This window comes from Neoarius graeffei, chromosome 24, assembly GCF_027579695.1.
Source record: "Neoarius graeffei isolate fNeoGra1 chromosome 24, fNeoGra1.pri, whole genome shotgun sequence".
NCBI classification, from domain to species: Eukaryota; Metazoa; Chordata; class Actinopteri; order Siluriformes; family Ariidae; genus Neoarius; species Neoarius graeffei.
In genome coordinates, this window is record NC_083592.1 from 51,189,834 (window position 1) to 51,204,575 (window position 14,742).

Consider the following 14,742-nt stretch of genomic DNA (forward strand, 5'->3'; position numbering starts at 1 on the left):
CACGAGAATGCATCTCCATGTCGCATGTAGAACCTGTGCACTTTCGGGGGCCACCTAGCCGTTATGACTGGTGCCACTATGCTGATATTTTGGTCTCGTTAGAACCCTGGGTTTTCTCCTACGGTTCAAAGACATGTGGATTTGGTCAACTGGTGACTCTAAATTGCCCATAAGTGTGAATGTGTGTGTGAACGGTTGTCTTGTGATAGATTAGCGACCTGCCCAGGTTGAACCCTGCCCCTCACCGTAAGTCAGCTGGGATTGGCTCCAGCTTCCGCCGCAACCCTGATGGATAAGCGTCATAGATGATGGATGGATGGTTAAAAAACCCTTTTAATATAATTAGCATGATGTATAGAGTTAAAGGTATTCTATCTGTACGAACCCAGCATTAAAGGAGAACTGAAGTCATTTTTAAACTTGCTTTATTTCTTAATTAACGTGTTATTCCATTATGTTTTCGGTTTTAGTAACCTTATATCGTGACTCGTATTGGCAACTAATTGCAGTTAAATATTATACTTATCGGCCTATTCGGTTTTTAGCCGTGTTGAATTGAGTTCGTTTGGTCCACGGCAGGCGTCGCTTATCCGCGCGATCTTCACGAGACTTGTGCAAGACTTCGAAACGTGAAGTGTCAGCCAGGTGTCGGTGCCGCCATTTTGAAAACTGTTTTCCAAACGAAATATTGCACAAAAACGAGTTTAAATGACGATTACTGCCTACTTTTTTCAAACTTTCCTGATCGCTATCAGAACAAACAAAACTTCCGGCTTGATTACATCAGCATTCGAAAGAGGGCGCGTGCATCTTTTGATGATGTTGGCAGATGCCGGTCACTTTGATTTCCGCTGTACGTTTTACTTCCGTCCTACGATGTCTCGCACAGGTCTCAACAAATCTCGTTTACGCCCATCGCTTTGACATATGGACTGATATATTACAGAGCATATTTCAAACACTCATAACTTGCTATAGCAGCGACAAAATAGCGATCAAAAATGTGTTCCAATATTTAATAAAATGAGAGAAATAGACAGGGGTGATAGCGTTCCGGCGCCGCGCCGGATTTCCAGCATACCGTGGCTGGGGAAAAAAAAAAAAAATCTAGTTCGCCCATTGTCCTGTGTCATTCTGAGATGCGCAGATAGACAGTAAAGGGAATTCCGAATTCCCTTTACTGTCTATCTGCGCATCTCAGAATGACACAGGACAATGGGCGAACTAGATTTTTTTATTTTTTTTCCCCCAGCCACGGTACGCCGGAAATCCGGCGTGGCGCCGGAACGCTATCACCCCTGAATAGAATTTTGATTATAAAAAATTTGCCTTCAGTTCTCCTTTAATTAAAAAAACCAACAACAAGTACACTACCGTTCAAAAGTTTGGGGTCACCCAGACAATTTTGTGTTTTCCATGAAAAGTCACACTTTTATTTCCCACCATAAGTTGTAAAATGAATAGAAAATATAGTCGAGACATTTTTCTGGCCATTTTGAGCATTTAATCGACCCCACAAATGTGATGCTCCAGAAACTCAATCTGCTCAAAGGAAGGTCAGTTTTATAGCTTCTCTAAAGAGCTCAACTGTTTTCAGCTGTGCTAACATGATTGTACAAGGGTTTTCTAATCATCCATTAGCCTTCTGAGGTGGGGTTTACATTAGACCGTATCAGCGGATCATCAGATTAACGTTTTGAAAAACGATTCGCGTGCACACAGCAACGCCAATACACAGATGCGCTAATCACATGACTAATTCGGCACGTAAGTTGAAATGTGTCAGTGTGGCTCATCGCTTCCTCCTCAGTGGCTGCGCTCCAAATCACTCCGCCCTGAACAGCGAGTGCCCTTTGGAGGGTGCGCACTCCGGCCCTGCGCAGCTCACAGAGCGCGCGAGTGTAATGCACGAGCAGTGATTCGGGACTGAGCCGCTGTGCGCAAGTCACTTACCACTTGCAAGTGGAAGGATGGCAAGCCTAAAGACAATCATAACTACACAATGGGCAGTATTTGCATCAGTATTTGCAGTATTTTCATACTTTTATACTCTTTAATGAAAGGTGATACAAGGCGGAAGTCCGCGCCGTTTTTCAGCAGTCGCGTCACATGACCAACGCCAGCGAATCAGGAAGGTGGATGTCACAGTGACGTTGTCCAATGACGACGCCAGCTAGAGCTCAGCACAGCGTATCCGCGTATTCTCAATGTTTACACAGCACCGGACCAGACACGATCTGGATTGAATACGTGGACCCTGGCGGATTCCTGTTTCCCGGCGTTTCCAGGCGGTTTAATGTAAATGGACAGTGCATCCGCGAAGAAAACGAGACAGATACGGTCTAATGTAAACTTGGCCTGAGGCAATGAGCAAACACATTGTACCATTAGAACACTGGAGTGAGAGTTGCTGGAAATGGGCCTCTATACACCTATGGAGATATTGCACCAAAAACCAGACATTTGCAGCTAGAATAGTCATTTACCACATTAGCAATGTATAGAGTGGATTTCTGATTAGTTTAAAGTGATCTTTATTGAAAAGAACAGTGCTTTTCTTTCAAAAATAAGGACATTTCAAAGTGACCCCAAACTTTTGAACGGTAGTGTATTTTAGTAATTGGACAAATGAAACCAGTAAAGCGGTGCTGGCTCAGACCGAGGTGAGCAGGACAGCCATCCTGGATTTGAGCTGCACCGCAACTTTTCTTCACCTCACACTTCCTTTTCTCAGATCGAGTGAGAATAAACGAACACGCTGCCACTTTATTTAGCCAGTTGAACTTCACCTACACACACTTTTTTTTTTTTTTTCCTCCCTCCTCAGCGCTGTCCTGCTGTTTCTAACGCGTGTTGTATGAAATGTGCAGCGTGCTGCCCGAAGCAGTGGATTTGACACCAGTAATGAAGATGGAGGAAGGCAATTTGGCTTCGGTTCGACCAACTTGTCTGTCTCTCTGATTTTAGCGAGCTCCTTCAATTTGCTCTTGCTGTGAGCAGTCATGAAAGTCTAATCGATTCCAAAGGTTACAACATGGCAGTTTTAATTAAATTTGTATTATTTTTTACACACCTGCTGAGAGAAGGAGAGATGATGATGATTGATATGATGAAAATGAGAATATGTGCAGTGACAAAATGTTGAAATCCTTCTGATGAACTGATTTAATGACTTTGTTTTCATGTTGCGTCTTCAGTACGGAGATTACGACCCCAATGTCCACAAACCAGGCTTCCTGGCCCAAGAAGAGCTTCTCCCAAAGAGGGTACGTGATTTATTCCCTGATTTTTAATGATCTGATTTTTATCCCCCGCTGGCCAAAAGGCCCGAAGGGGGATTATGTCATGGCGACGTCCGTCCCGGGAAGGGTACTCACCTTCTGAAATCAACTCCTCTCACAATTTGTGGAGGAATTTTACCAAACTTTGTAAAAGGCTTTGTTATATGACAGTTATACGTGTATTGAAATTTTGTTTAATTTGGGCAAATTTTCCCAAAGTTATGCCTTTGATTATTAACAAACTTGTACTTTGGCAATTTCTTTTTTTTTAAAAGATATTTTTTGGGCTTTTTTCACCTTTATTGGATAGGACAGTGTAGAGACAGGAAATGAGCGGGAGAGAGATGGGGAGGGATCGGGAAATGACTTCGGGTCGGAATTGAACCCGGGTTCCCGGATTTATGGTATGGCGCCTTATCCACCTGAGCCACGACGCCCCCGTACTTTGGCAATTTCATCAAGGTGTGCTTGCTTTCCGAAATCGGCTTCCCTCACAATTTTTATCTCCTGCTGGCCGGAAGGCCCGAAGGGGGATTATGTCGTGGCGATGTCCGTCCATCTGTCCTGGGAAGGGTACTCGCCTTCTGAAATCAATCACAATTTCTCACAATATTTGGAGGAATTTCACAAATTCCTCCTGTGAAGGACGGCCCCATGTGGACCGTTGGGGGTCGCGCCTGGAGGACGCTCTGGACTCTTGCAGTGGTGCTTTTGTGGCTGGGACTGCGGTTGACTTGCTGACTTTGGGGCTGCGGTTGTCGTGAACGGTTTTGCGCTCGGGTTTCCGTCGGTGGGGGGTTTATAGCATCAGCGAGGCTGACTTTATGTTAGGACTGTTAATGTTATAGTCATGCTGTCTGTTGTTGCCCAAATGAGGATGGGTTCCCTTTTGAGTCTGGTTCCTCTCGAGGTTTCTTCCTCATGTCGTCTGAGGGAGTTTTTCCTTGCCACCGTCGCCACAGGCGTGCTCATTGGGGATAGATTAGGGATAAAATTAGCTCATGTTTAAAGTCATTAAAATTCTGTAAACCTGCTTTGCGACAATGTTTATTGTTAAAAGCGCGATACAAATAAACTTGATTTGACAAAACTTGACAGGATTCTTTGTTATATGTCGGTAATGCGCATATTGCAATTTTGTTCAGTTCAGTCGCATTTTACCAGAGTTACGGCCAGCGGGGGATATTGTGGTCTTCGAGAACGTTATTTATTTATTTTTTAATTTTATTTCCCCCTCATAGTCAAGAACCAAAAAACTCCAAACAACCAAAAAAAATTTTGAGAAGAGACACGACAGATGAATACGATCGTTTAAATTTCAACAATCAACGTCACAATCTTTGCTATAGTTGATTTTCGAATATTCATTAAGTGATTTATTAATAAAGTATTTTTCATATTTCAGAAAACTTCATGCATATAATTAAATATATATAAGTTTGCAGACTCGGGAAAGCCAAAATTCTAGATTTTGAATGTTGTCTGAATTTAACTATTTATTTCACTGTAAAGAAGACCAAAAAAAAAAAACAGACCAAGTTTAAAAATGTAATAATAATAGTAATGATGATAATAATAATTTCTGTATTGTTTATTTGTGGAAAAATAATTCATGGTTTGTTCAAAAAAACGTTTTAAAATATAAAATCGAACATAAATCAACAATTTCTTAACATTTTTGAGGAAATCTTCTGTCATATTCTTCTAAGTAGTATTAGAAAAGAAAATTGTAAAATGAAAATTTTTTTTTTGTTAAAAATTGTGTAAATGTATGTCATCTCATCAAATTGATGTTTTTGATTTAGAAGTTTGAGGAAAAATTGTTGTTATTATTATTATCAGTTGAATAATTCACATTTTTTAAATTAAATTTGGCTATTTTATTCATTTTGTTTATTTTAATTAGTCATTTACTTATATATATATATATAAAAAAAAAGACTCGTATGAGCCGGGGCTGTGTGTGCGTGTGGTCTGTGTGAGTTCTGTCTCTGTCTAACGCTGAGCTCGGTACTGTGCAGGTGATTAATCTCTACCAGATGACTGCTGAAATGTGGGAGGAGAGAATCACACTCTGCTACGCTGAGCACCGAGGCAGGACCAGGTAACACTAGCGTGTGTTCACACACACACACACACACACACTGCCTTGATTTGACTTCACATCCAAAGAAAGGCAAGCAGCAAGTTAATGACTGACCTACAATCCCATTTCTACATTTTTACTATAATACAGAACACACAGTAAACTATTAGTGACGTGTGTAAGGATTAAAACCGAGCAGTTATTTGAGAATAACGCACGCCTGGGTGATGCAGCACTACGCTGAAACCACAATCCTGTGGAATCTCGTATGCAGTCGGCGTACACAGGGGTTTCCCTGTATGGTATAATGAGACTGGAATAGCGGCCTGCCGTGATAACGGTGATCAATACACGAGACGCGTTTCGTGGTCTGTCGTGTTGAAAGATTCCGTATTTTCCGGACCGATATAGCGATTTGCACCGTGAAAGGGTTAACGAAGCTTTCAAAGGGTCAGCGGGGAACAAAAGGATATGGGACATGGATTTTTTTTCTGGGTATAATTATGTATAAAGGACATAAGAAATGCCATCTAAATCACTGCAGGGCGTCAAAAATGTGAAAATCATCACATTATTCAAGTTTTTTTATACATCAGCGTAAAACAAGGATTCGTTAATGAGCTAGGTGGTCACGTGACCCGTGACGTCACAAAAACTTTCCAAGGAGCCAGCGCTTGGGAATCTAATGTAAACAGGCTACCGAAATGGACACCATCGACAGTGACATTCCTGATGTTTCACAGAGATGTGAAGTTAGACCTTATCTGATAATGGTGATCGATACACGAGACGGGTTTCGTGGTCTGTCGTGTTGAAAGATTCCGTATTTTCCGGACCGATATAGCGATTTGCAGCGTGAAAGGGTTAACGAAGCTTTCAAAGGGTCAGCGGGGAACAAATCGCGCATTTCCACCAGGGAAGTCAACATTTTTTACATTAGACCGTATCAGCGGATCATCAGATTAACGTTTTTAAAACGATTCGCGTGCACACAGCAACACCAATACACGGATACGCTCGGCTCCGCAGGCATCCTGCGCTCCAAATCACTCCGCCCTGAACAGCGAGTGCCCTCTGGAGGGTGCGCACTCCGGCCCTGCGCAGCTCACAGAGCACGTGAGTGAAGTGCATGAGCAGTGATTCGGGACTGAGCCGCTGTGTGTGTGATCCCAGCGCATATCACTTACCACTTGCAAGTGGAAGGATGGCAAGCCTAAAGACCATCATAACTACACAATGGGCAGTATTTGCATCAGTATTTGCAGTATTTTCATACTTTTATACTCTTTAATGAAAGGTGATACAAGGCGGAAGTCCGCGCCGTTTTTCAGCAGTCGCGTCACATGACCAACGCCAGCGAATCAGGAAGGTGGATGTCACAGTGACGTTGTCCAATGACGACGCCAGCTAGAGCTCAGCACAGCGTATCCGCGTATTCTCAATGTTTACACAGCACCGGACCAGACACGATCTGGATTGAATACGTGGACCCTGGCGGATTCCCGTTTCCAGGCGTTTTAATGTAAACGGACAGTGCATCCGCGAAGAAAACGAGACAGATACGGTCTAATGTAAACTTGGCCTCAATCTGCTCAAAGGAAGGTCAGTTTTATAGCTTCTCTAAAGAGCTCAACTGTTTTCAGCTGTGCTAACATGATTGTACAAGGGTTTTCTAATCATCCATTAGCCTTCTGAGGCAATGAGCAAACACATTGTACCATTAGAGCACTGGAGTGAGAGTTGCTGGAAATGGGCCTCTATACACCTATGTAGATATTGCACCAAAAACCAGACATTTGCAGCTAGAATAGTCATTTACCACATTAGCAATGTATAGAGTGGATTTCTGATTAGTTTAAAGTGATCTTCATTGAAAAGAACAGTGCTTTTCTTTCAAAAATAAGGACATTTCAAAGTGACCCCAAACTTTTGAACGGTAGTGTATATCATTTTTTTTTTTTAAAACAAAAAAAACATGAAATGCGAGCACAGTGTAGGACGTGTTTTGAAATGAGATGATTTCTACAGATGTAGAAACATGTTTGAAAATTACTTACAGCACCTTTAATTTTTTTCACATACCTATATATAATAAAGCTTCTGTTTTGTTTGTCGTGCCATCGCCTCGTGTTTGCCTCTTTCTTTTTCCTTTCCCTTCGACACTCTTGCTCATTTGTCATTTGTTCCAGAGACGAAGCCGAGATGGAATATTTGAAAATAGCGCAGGATTTGGAGATGTACGGGATCAACTACTTTTTTATTCGGGTAAGAATTGCTGTAAGCCTGTCTCACAGTGTGGCTATAGATTTTCTCACGCTCACACCGCTCCACTCTCACTCCAAGATGAGTGACTCTTACTAGCTATTGACCTGGTCTCATCCCCCCAGAGTAGCATTTATTTTCTTTTTTCTTTTGAAGAATAAAAAGGGAACAGATCTGCTGCTCGGCGTCGACGCTTTGGGGCTGCACATTTACGAACCGGAGAACAGACTGACGCCTAAAATCTCCTTCCCTTGGAACGAAATCCGCAACATCTCTTACAGTGACAAAGAGGTACAACACAAACACGCTTCGACATCTGATCATGTGAACAAAACACCTTTACACTATTTTAATTTCTCTTCTACCATGACGTTTTTTTAAAAAATTGATTTAAAAGCATGTTGTAGTTTTTATCCATTTCTAGCTACATTCAGTGTTACAGAATATCTGTCTAGCAAGTTTATTCAGCTCACGTAGCACAGACTAAAGGTCCGCTCTCAGAGTACCGATAACTATCACTGCAACTATAACGATAACTATAAATCAATCAGTCTTCTGCAGTTTATGTGGTCGATGCTCACATCAGCCCGATCCCTGTAGCCCAGGCCTGGGTTTATCCGTATCGCTGAGATTGCTTCTAGAGCCATTTTTCCAGACCTGGGGCCACATTACAGAAACTTCCTAAGTGTAAAATCCTATCTTATCTTAAGTTAGGAAGGCATTTAGGAGTTTTGGTATTACAGAAGGAGGTTTCCTAACTTAACTTAGGAAGAAATCCTATCTTATCTTAACCTCCTAAGGCCCAAGCTGTTTTTTTACATGCATTTTTTATTTCTCTTTGCTATTTGGGCTTATTAGAACCTGATTAGAATAAAAACTAAGCATCATCTTTTGATAAGATGTACTTTTAGAGAAAAAGTATGTCCACATATGTGGATTCTTGTTCCGAATTTCCATAAAGTGCTGTCCACGCATGTGACCGCTAAGCCCTAGGAGGTTAAGATAGGAATTTAGCCATTACAGAACCATCCTAAGTTAGGAATATCTTAAGTAAGGATGCCTAAGTTACAAGGCCATACATTCTGTCCTAAAATTCAAATTTTCAACTGTCAGTAACTGAAAAAATGGCAGCAGCACTGCTAGTAGGTCTGTATGAGGATGAAGAGAAAAGAAATGTAATGGTTGAAAGGCTACTGAGACCACATAATGACATGTTGAATTTTTCGGATCGTGTTTTGATGTCTTTTTATCGCCTGCCAAGACATTTAATTTTGAATTTGGTGGAGTTGCGTCCAGCCCTGGAAAGACCCACATGGAGCCTTGCCTGTGGTGATGCAGGTAACAAATGTGGCAGATCACAGAATCCAGGGACACATGTCGGCCCGGGGGCATTTTGAGTTATTGACAGATTCAGAAAGTACAGTTTCTAAGCTTTCCAATGATGCCTTCCATGTGGAGATCTGACAATATTTGAAGAATGTGTGGCCTTTTGAAAGTGTATACTTCTTAAAACAGAAAAGGGAGAAAATCGCCCTCAAAGTTTTCCATCTCAGCTACTCTGGGTGCAGGGCGGGCACATAATGCTGCTCATCTGCATGATATTAAGGAAAGCCCTACCCCCTACGAGCTAGCACGATACTACTTTCATGTAAACAAAGATCACCACGTCAATTTTCCTTCCATGCAAAGTATGCCCAACACAATTATGAAGTACAAAAATAAGTCCTAAAGTATACTTTAACGTTTTGTGGTTGAAAAATTACTCACACCGTAAGAAAGAAAGATAGCACGATGATGACACAACTAACACAACGCTAGTTTCATGTAAAGCCTCGGTCACAACCGGCCGTACAGTACGCGCCGGTCTACACGCAAAAACGCAAGAAACGCATGGAGAGCACGCATGAAACGCACGAGAACGTGTGTGTGAAAAGCACGAGAGCGCGCGTGTGATGTGCTGATTTTCGAGCCACAGACCGGCCGCAGAGGTTCTTTGTCATGTCAAACAAACTCTACGGGCGCTTACGTTTTTTTCAGGTTGCAAGACAAACTTACGGCCAACGCGCGTCTTTCTCCGCGAACAAAAAAAAAAAACGCAGCGATTTGGGAAACGCCAAAAATCACACGGCCAAAAAATCGTACGTCCGGTTGTGACCTAGGCTTAACCAAACCACAACACTCTCCGTTACATGCAAAAATAACCACACAGCCTTAGATTAATAAACTTACCCCATCAGAAAGAGAAACGGCGCCTTGCACACACCAATGCCTCCGATGGAATAATGTAGTCCTAGAACGGTCCGTGTATCATCCGATCGTTCAAGTATTCCATTCAATCTGGAAAACGAGGTTGCGTTTTTTTTTTGCTAGAAATGGTGATCTCCGATGTGTGTCAGCTCCTCTGCGCTCTGTTTAGTAACTCATTCCATAGTGAAATTACACGCCTGTATGCAGTTAAGTAGCCATGCGCTCAACTCGGATCATACAGCTGATTCGCGGAAAAAAAAAACAAAAGACTTAAATCATCATGTGAATGGCCCATATGGTAATTTACCCACACCCCCCAGCAGGCTACAGTCCTGACAAAAACGAGACAATTTGCAACAAAAAAAGTATGCTTTTCCAACAAAACAATCTATTATCTGAAATACTGATTGCATTCTTCAAGATCTCAACTTGCACATGATGGAAAAAAACAAAAATCACAAATTTCGAAAAAAAATGCTTCTTTTGCGATTATCTCGGATTCGTTTCGGCCGACATGCGTCCCTGGATTCGGTGAGGGGTCACAAATGCTCTGCGTTTTTTTGCCAACGGTGACTTCCAGACTGAGGTTGCAAGCCTCTCTTCGGTGTCACAGCCATGTATTTCAAGGAATCTCATGGAAGTCACTAAGGCCATCTGCAGTCTCGCACCTAACTACATACAGTTTCCATGTGGAGAAGAGCTGCAGCGGATTAAGGAGGAGTTTTTAAGGCAGAGTGGGATGCCAGGGGTAATTGGGCTTGTTGATGGGTCTTTATTCCCTATCAAAGCCCCAAGCGGTCCAACTGAGCCAGCATATGTATGCCGTAAGGGATACCACGCCATCAATGTTCAGCAACCTCCTGCCACTTTTTTTCCTTTACTTGGGATGTTAAACTCGCCGAAAATTTCCCAAACAAGGTGGACTTCCTCTCGTCCACCGCCACAACTAAAGCCTCCAGCTTGTCATGTGCAAAATTAAATGCCCTCCGCTTCTTTTCTGTCATTTTTGTCAGCTTTTCTGAAGACTTTCTAGGTCTTTTCACCTACAACCCCGATTCCAAAAAAGTTGGGACAAAGTACAAATTGTAAATAAAAACGGAATGCAATAATTTACAAATCTCAAAAACTGATATTGTATTCACAATAGAACATAGACAACATATCAAATGGTGAAAGTGAGACATTTTGAAATTTCATGCCAAATATTGGCTCATTTGAAATTTCATGACAGCAACACATCTCAAAAAAGTTGGGACAGGGGCAATAAGAGGCTGGAAAAGTTAAAGGTACAAAAAAGGAACAGCTGGAGGACCAAATTGCAACTCATTAGGTCAATTGGCAATAGGTCATTAACATGACTGGGTATAAAAAGAGCATCTTGGAGTGGCAGCGGCTCTCAGAAGTAAAGATGGGAAGAGGATCACCAATCCCCCTAATTCTGCACCGACAAATAGTGGAGCAATATCAGAAAGGAGTTCGACAGTGTAAAATTGCAAAGAGTTTGAACATATCATCATCTACAGTGCATAATATCATCAAAAGAGTCAGAGAATTTGGAAGAATCTCTGTGCGTAAGGGTCAAGGCCGGAAAACCATACTGGGTGCCCGTGATCTTCGGGCCCTTAGACGGCACTGCATCACATACAGGCGTGCTTCTGTATTGGAAATCACAAAATGGGCTCAGGAATATTTCCAGAGAACATTATCTGTGAACGCAATTCACCGTGTCATCCGCCGTTGCCAGCTAAAACTCTACAGTTCAAAGAAGAAGCCGTATCTAAACATGATCAAGAAGCGCAGACGTCTTCTCTGGGCCAAGGCTCATTTAAAATGGACTGTGGCAAAGTGGAAAACTGTTCTGTGGTCAGACGAATCAAAATGTGAAGTTCTTTATGGAAATCAGGGACGCCGTGTCATTCGGACTAAAGAGGAGAAGGACAACCCGAGTTGTTATCAGCACTCAGTTCAGAAGCCTGCATCTCTGATGGTATGGGGTTGCATTAGTGCGTGTGGCATGGGCAGCTTACACATCTGGAAAGACACCATCAATGCTGAAAGGTATATCCAGGTTCTAGAGCAACATATGCTCCCATCCAGACGACGTCTCTTTCAGGGAAGACCTTGCATTTTCCAACATGACAATGCCAAACCACATACTGCATCAATTACAGCATCATGGCTGCGTAGAAGAAGGGTCCGGGTACTGAACTGGCCAGCCTGCAGTCCAGATCTTTCACCCATAGAAAACATTTGGCGCATCATAAAACGGAAGATACGACAAAAAAGACCTAAGACAGTTGAGCAACTAGAATCCTACATTAGACAAGAATGGGTTAACATTCCTATCCCTAAACTTGAGCAACTTGTCTCCTCAGTCCCCAGACGTTTACAGACTGTTGTAAAGAGAAAAGGGGATGTCTCACAGTGGGAAACATGGCCTTGTCCCAACTTTTTTGAGATGTGTTGTTGTCATGAAATTTAAAATCACCTAATTTTTCTCTTTAAATGATACATTTTCTCAGTTTAAACATTTGATATGTCATCTATGTTCTATTCTGAATAAAATATGGAATTTTGAAACTTCCACATCATTGCATACCGTTTTTATTTACAATTTGTACTTTGTCCCAACTTTTTTGGAATCGGGGTTGTATAACGGTTTAGGTCGTTACAAAGTAATTATCTCGTGCACATTCGAAGTGGCAGAAACAGACACGACCAATCGAAAAAAAATCACTCTGACAGAACAGTTAGGATTTCCTAACTTAAGATATGATAGGAGGCCAAAGATAAGATAGGAAACGGCCAGCAATTTAGGAATTGTTTCTGTAATAGGAAGTTAGGATTTTTCCTATCTTTGAGTTCCTATCTTAAGTTAGGACGAGCGGTTAGGATTTTTTCTGTAATACGCCCCCTGGACCTGATCTGATAAAACATCTGACCAATCAGGTCATTGTGTACTGTACATGTGACGTCGTCTGAGCACGAGCTATTTTTCCCTGTACATCCTTGTTGCATCATGGATTCACGGAAAATAAAAAAAAATTAAAATAATACAAATATTCACGGATATTCGATTATTTTCCGTCAAATATTAATAATAAATTAATAATAAAATAAACATAAATGCAGGTAAGATACATTAATTATGAACATCCAAACGTTTTAATTGTTTTAGATTTCTTCTTAATTTATTATCCGTGAAGCATCATCCGTATGAAATCGGTAACCAGTCTGTAATAAACTGAAACGTCCGTTAGGGTGCATCAGTTGCCCTCACTTTCATAAAATCTGATGCATTTTTGTTTGGGTGTTCCTTTTCACCAATAAAGACATCCTGTAAAATTTTTGGACCGTATTCAAAAGTCTAATGGTGGCACCATGAGGTTCATTTTTTTTTTTTTTTTTTGCCAAAAAACGCTTATTTTATGTTTTGGCGTAAGGTTTGAATCACAATGTTGGACTCCATTTATTGATTTCTTGTGAGCCAGAGATCATGTTAAGAACCTTTGCAAGGGATTGAGAAGCATTAATGTGATTCATAATACATTTGTATTGTTTAAAAGTAGTTGAACAATGATTCAGTGAACAGCTAAAACTCAAACTGTGCTTGATAATATATTTAGAATATGTACTAAAAATGTGTATCTAAGATATTTGGTATACTCTATAAGGTGCCATAATGTTTCATGAAAAGTGATCGAAATTTTGTCATAAAAGTCATAAAATAGCAGCTTTTTCCATAACTTTGAGCTCCTGGCGCCACCATTAAACTTTTGAATTTTGTCAAAATATTTCACCCAGTGTGTTTTCTTACCAAAAGGAACATAAAAACAAAAATGCATCATGATCGGAGGAACTTTTCATTGTTGGGGGCAACTGATGCACCCTAACGTCCGTGACCAATCCGTAAATTATCAGCATCCGTATTAAAATCCGTAACCGCTCCGTATTTTGTATCCTTTTTTATTATATTTCCGTAATCCGTGACTTATCCGTATTATATCAACCACTGGAGTGCATACACGGGTTGTTTTGAAGTCCAAGCTGTACAGTACGACCCGGAATAATGCGCTATTACTTGGAAAACACTTCCATGACTATTCCTAAGTTGCATGTGTTTTATTTCCCTGAGTGTCAGGACCAAGCGATATTATAGTCAGGGTTATAGTTGTGGTGTTTCTGCTCCAGACTGGAACTAAATTCAGCCATAGGGATGGTCAGAGTTGTAGTTGTAGTTGTAGTGATCGGTGTTGTGGGACCGAGGTGTAAAACACAGGTCGCACAACATCACGCCATCACCCTTGATTATTTTCCTTCAACAACAAATCCAGAAGTGTTTTTTATTCCTCTTCCACCTCAGCAACCTGTTAACAATAATGCAGTTGGATTATTTATTAAAGAGCAATATGTCATAACTTTTATTTATTTTTTTAAAATATTCACTTCCTGTTCACACTTGCGTTATAGAAGCAATGTTGTGGAACGTCCACAGAAAACACGCATTATAGCAGCTGTAAACGGTCCTTCCTTCCTTCCTTCCTTCCTCAGCCTTTTTTGTTTTTTCTCTCTCGACGTTAACGGGACAAAAAATCGCAGCTCATGATGTTACCATGAAACCGGAAAAGCGTAAACTCTCCCTCGCTTTCTCTCTGACACTGAGACTCCTTCCAACAAGTGTTCAGATTTAATATTCTCGAATGCGGCGCGTCCTTCAGACAGACTCCTGTCTGAGTTGTTGCTATAGTAACAGTAATGTAATAATCAGCGTCAGAAAAAGAATCAACACTTTCTGACCAATCAGAATCGAGAATTCAGCACTAGATGTTTTGTAACGGTTCACACTCTCCTTAAGTTTTTTTTTTC

The 14,742-nt window shown here is 41.3% G+C and overlaps 1 protein-coding gene across 1 annotated transcript in view; it reads left to right on the forward strand.

Moving 5' to 3' along the window:
* Positions 1-14,742, forward strand: part of nf2a (NF2, moesin-ezrin-radixin like (MERLIN) tumor suppressor a) — a 120,979-nt gene that overhangs the window by 65,016 nt on the left and 41,221 nt on the right. Inside the window, exons 5-8 of the mRNA XM_060907454.1 lie at positions 3,198-3,266; positions 5,303-5,385; positions 7,557-7,632; positions 7,786-7,920. Of these exons, the coding sequence (XP_060763437.1) occupies positions 3,198-3,266; positions 5,303-5,385; positions 7,557-7,632; positions 7,786-7,920 (363 nt within the window). The remainder of the gene's footprint in view (positions 1-3,197; positions 3,267-5,302; positions 5,386-7,556; positions 7,633-7,785; positions 7,921-14,742) is intronic.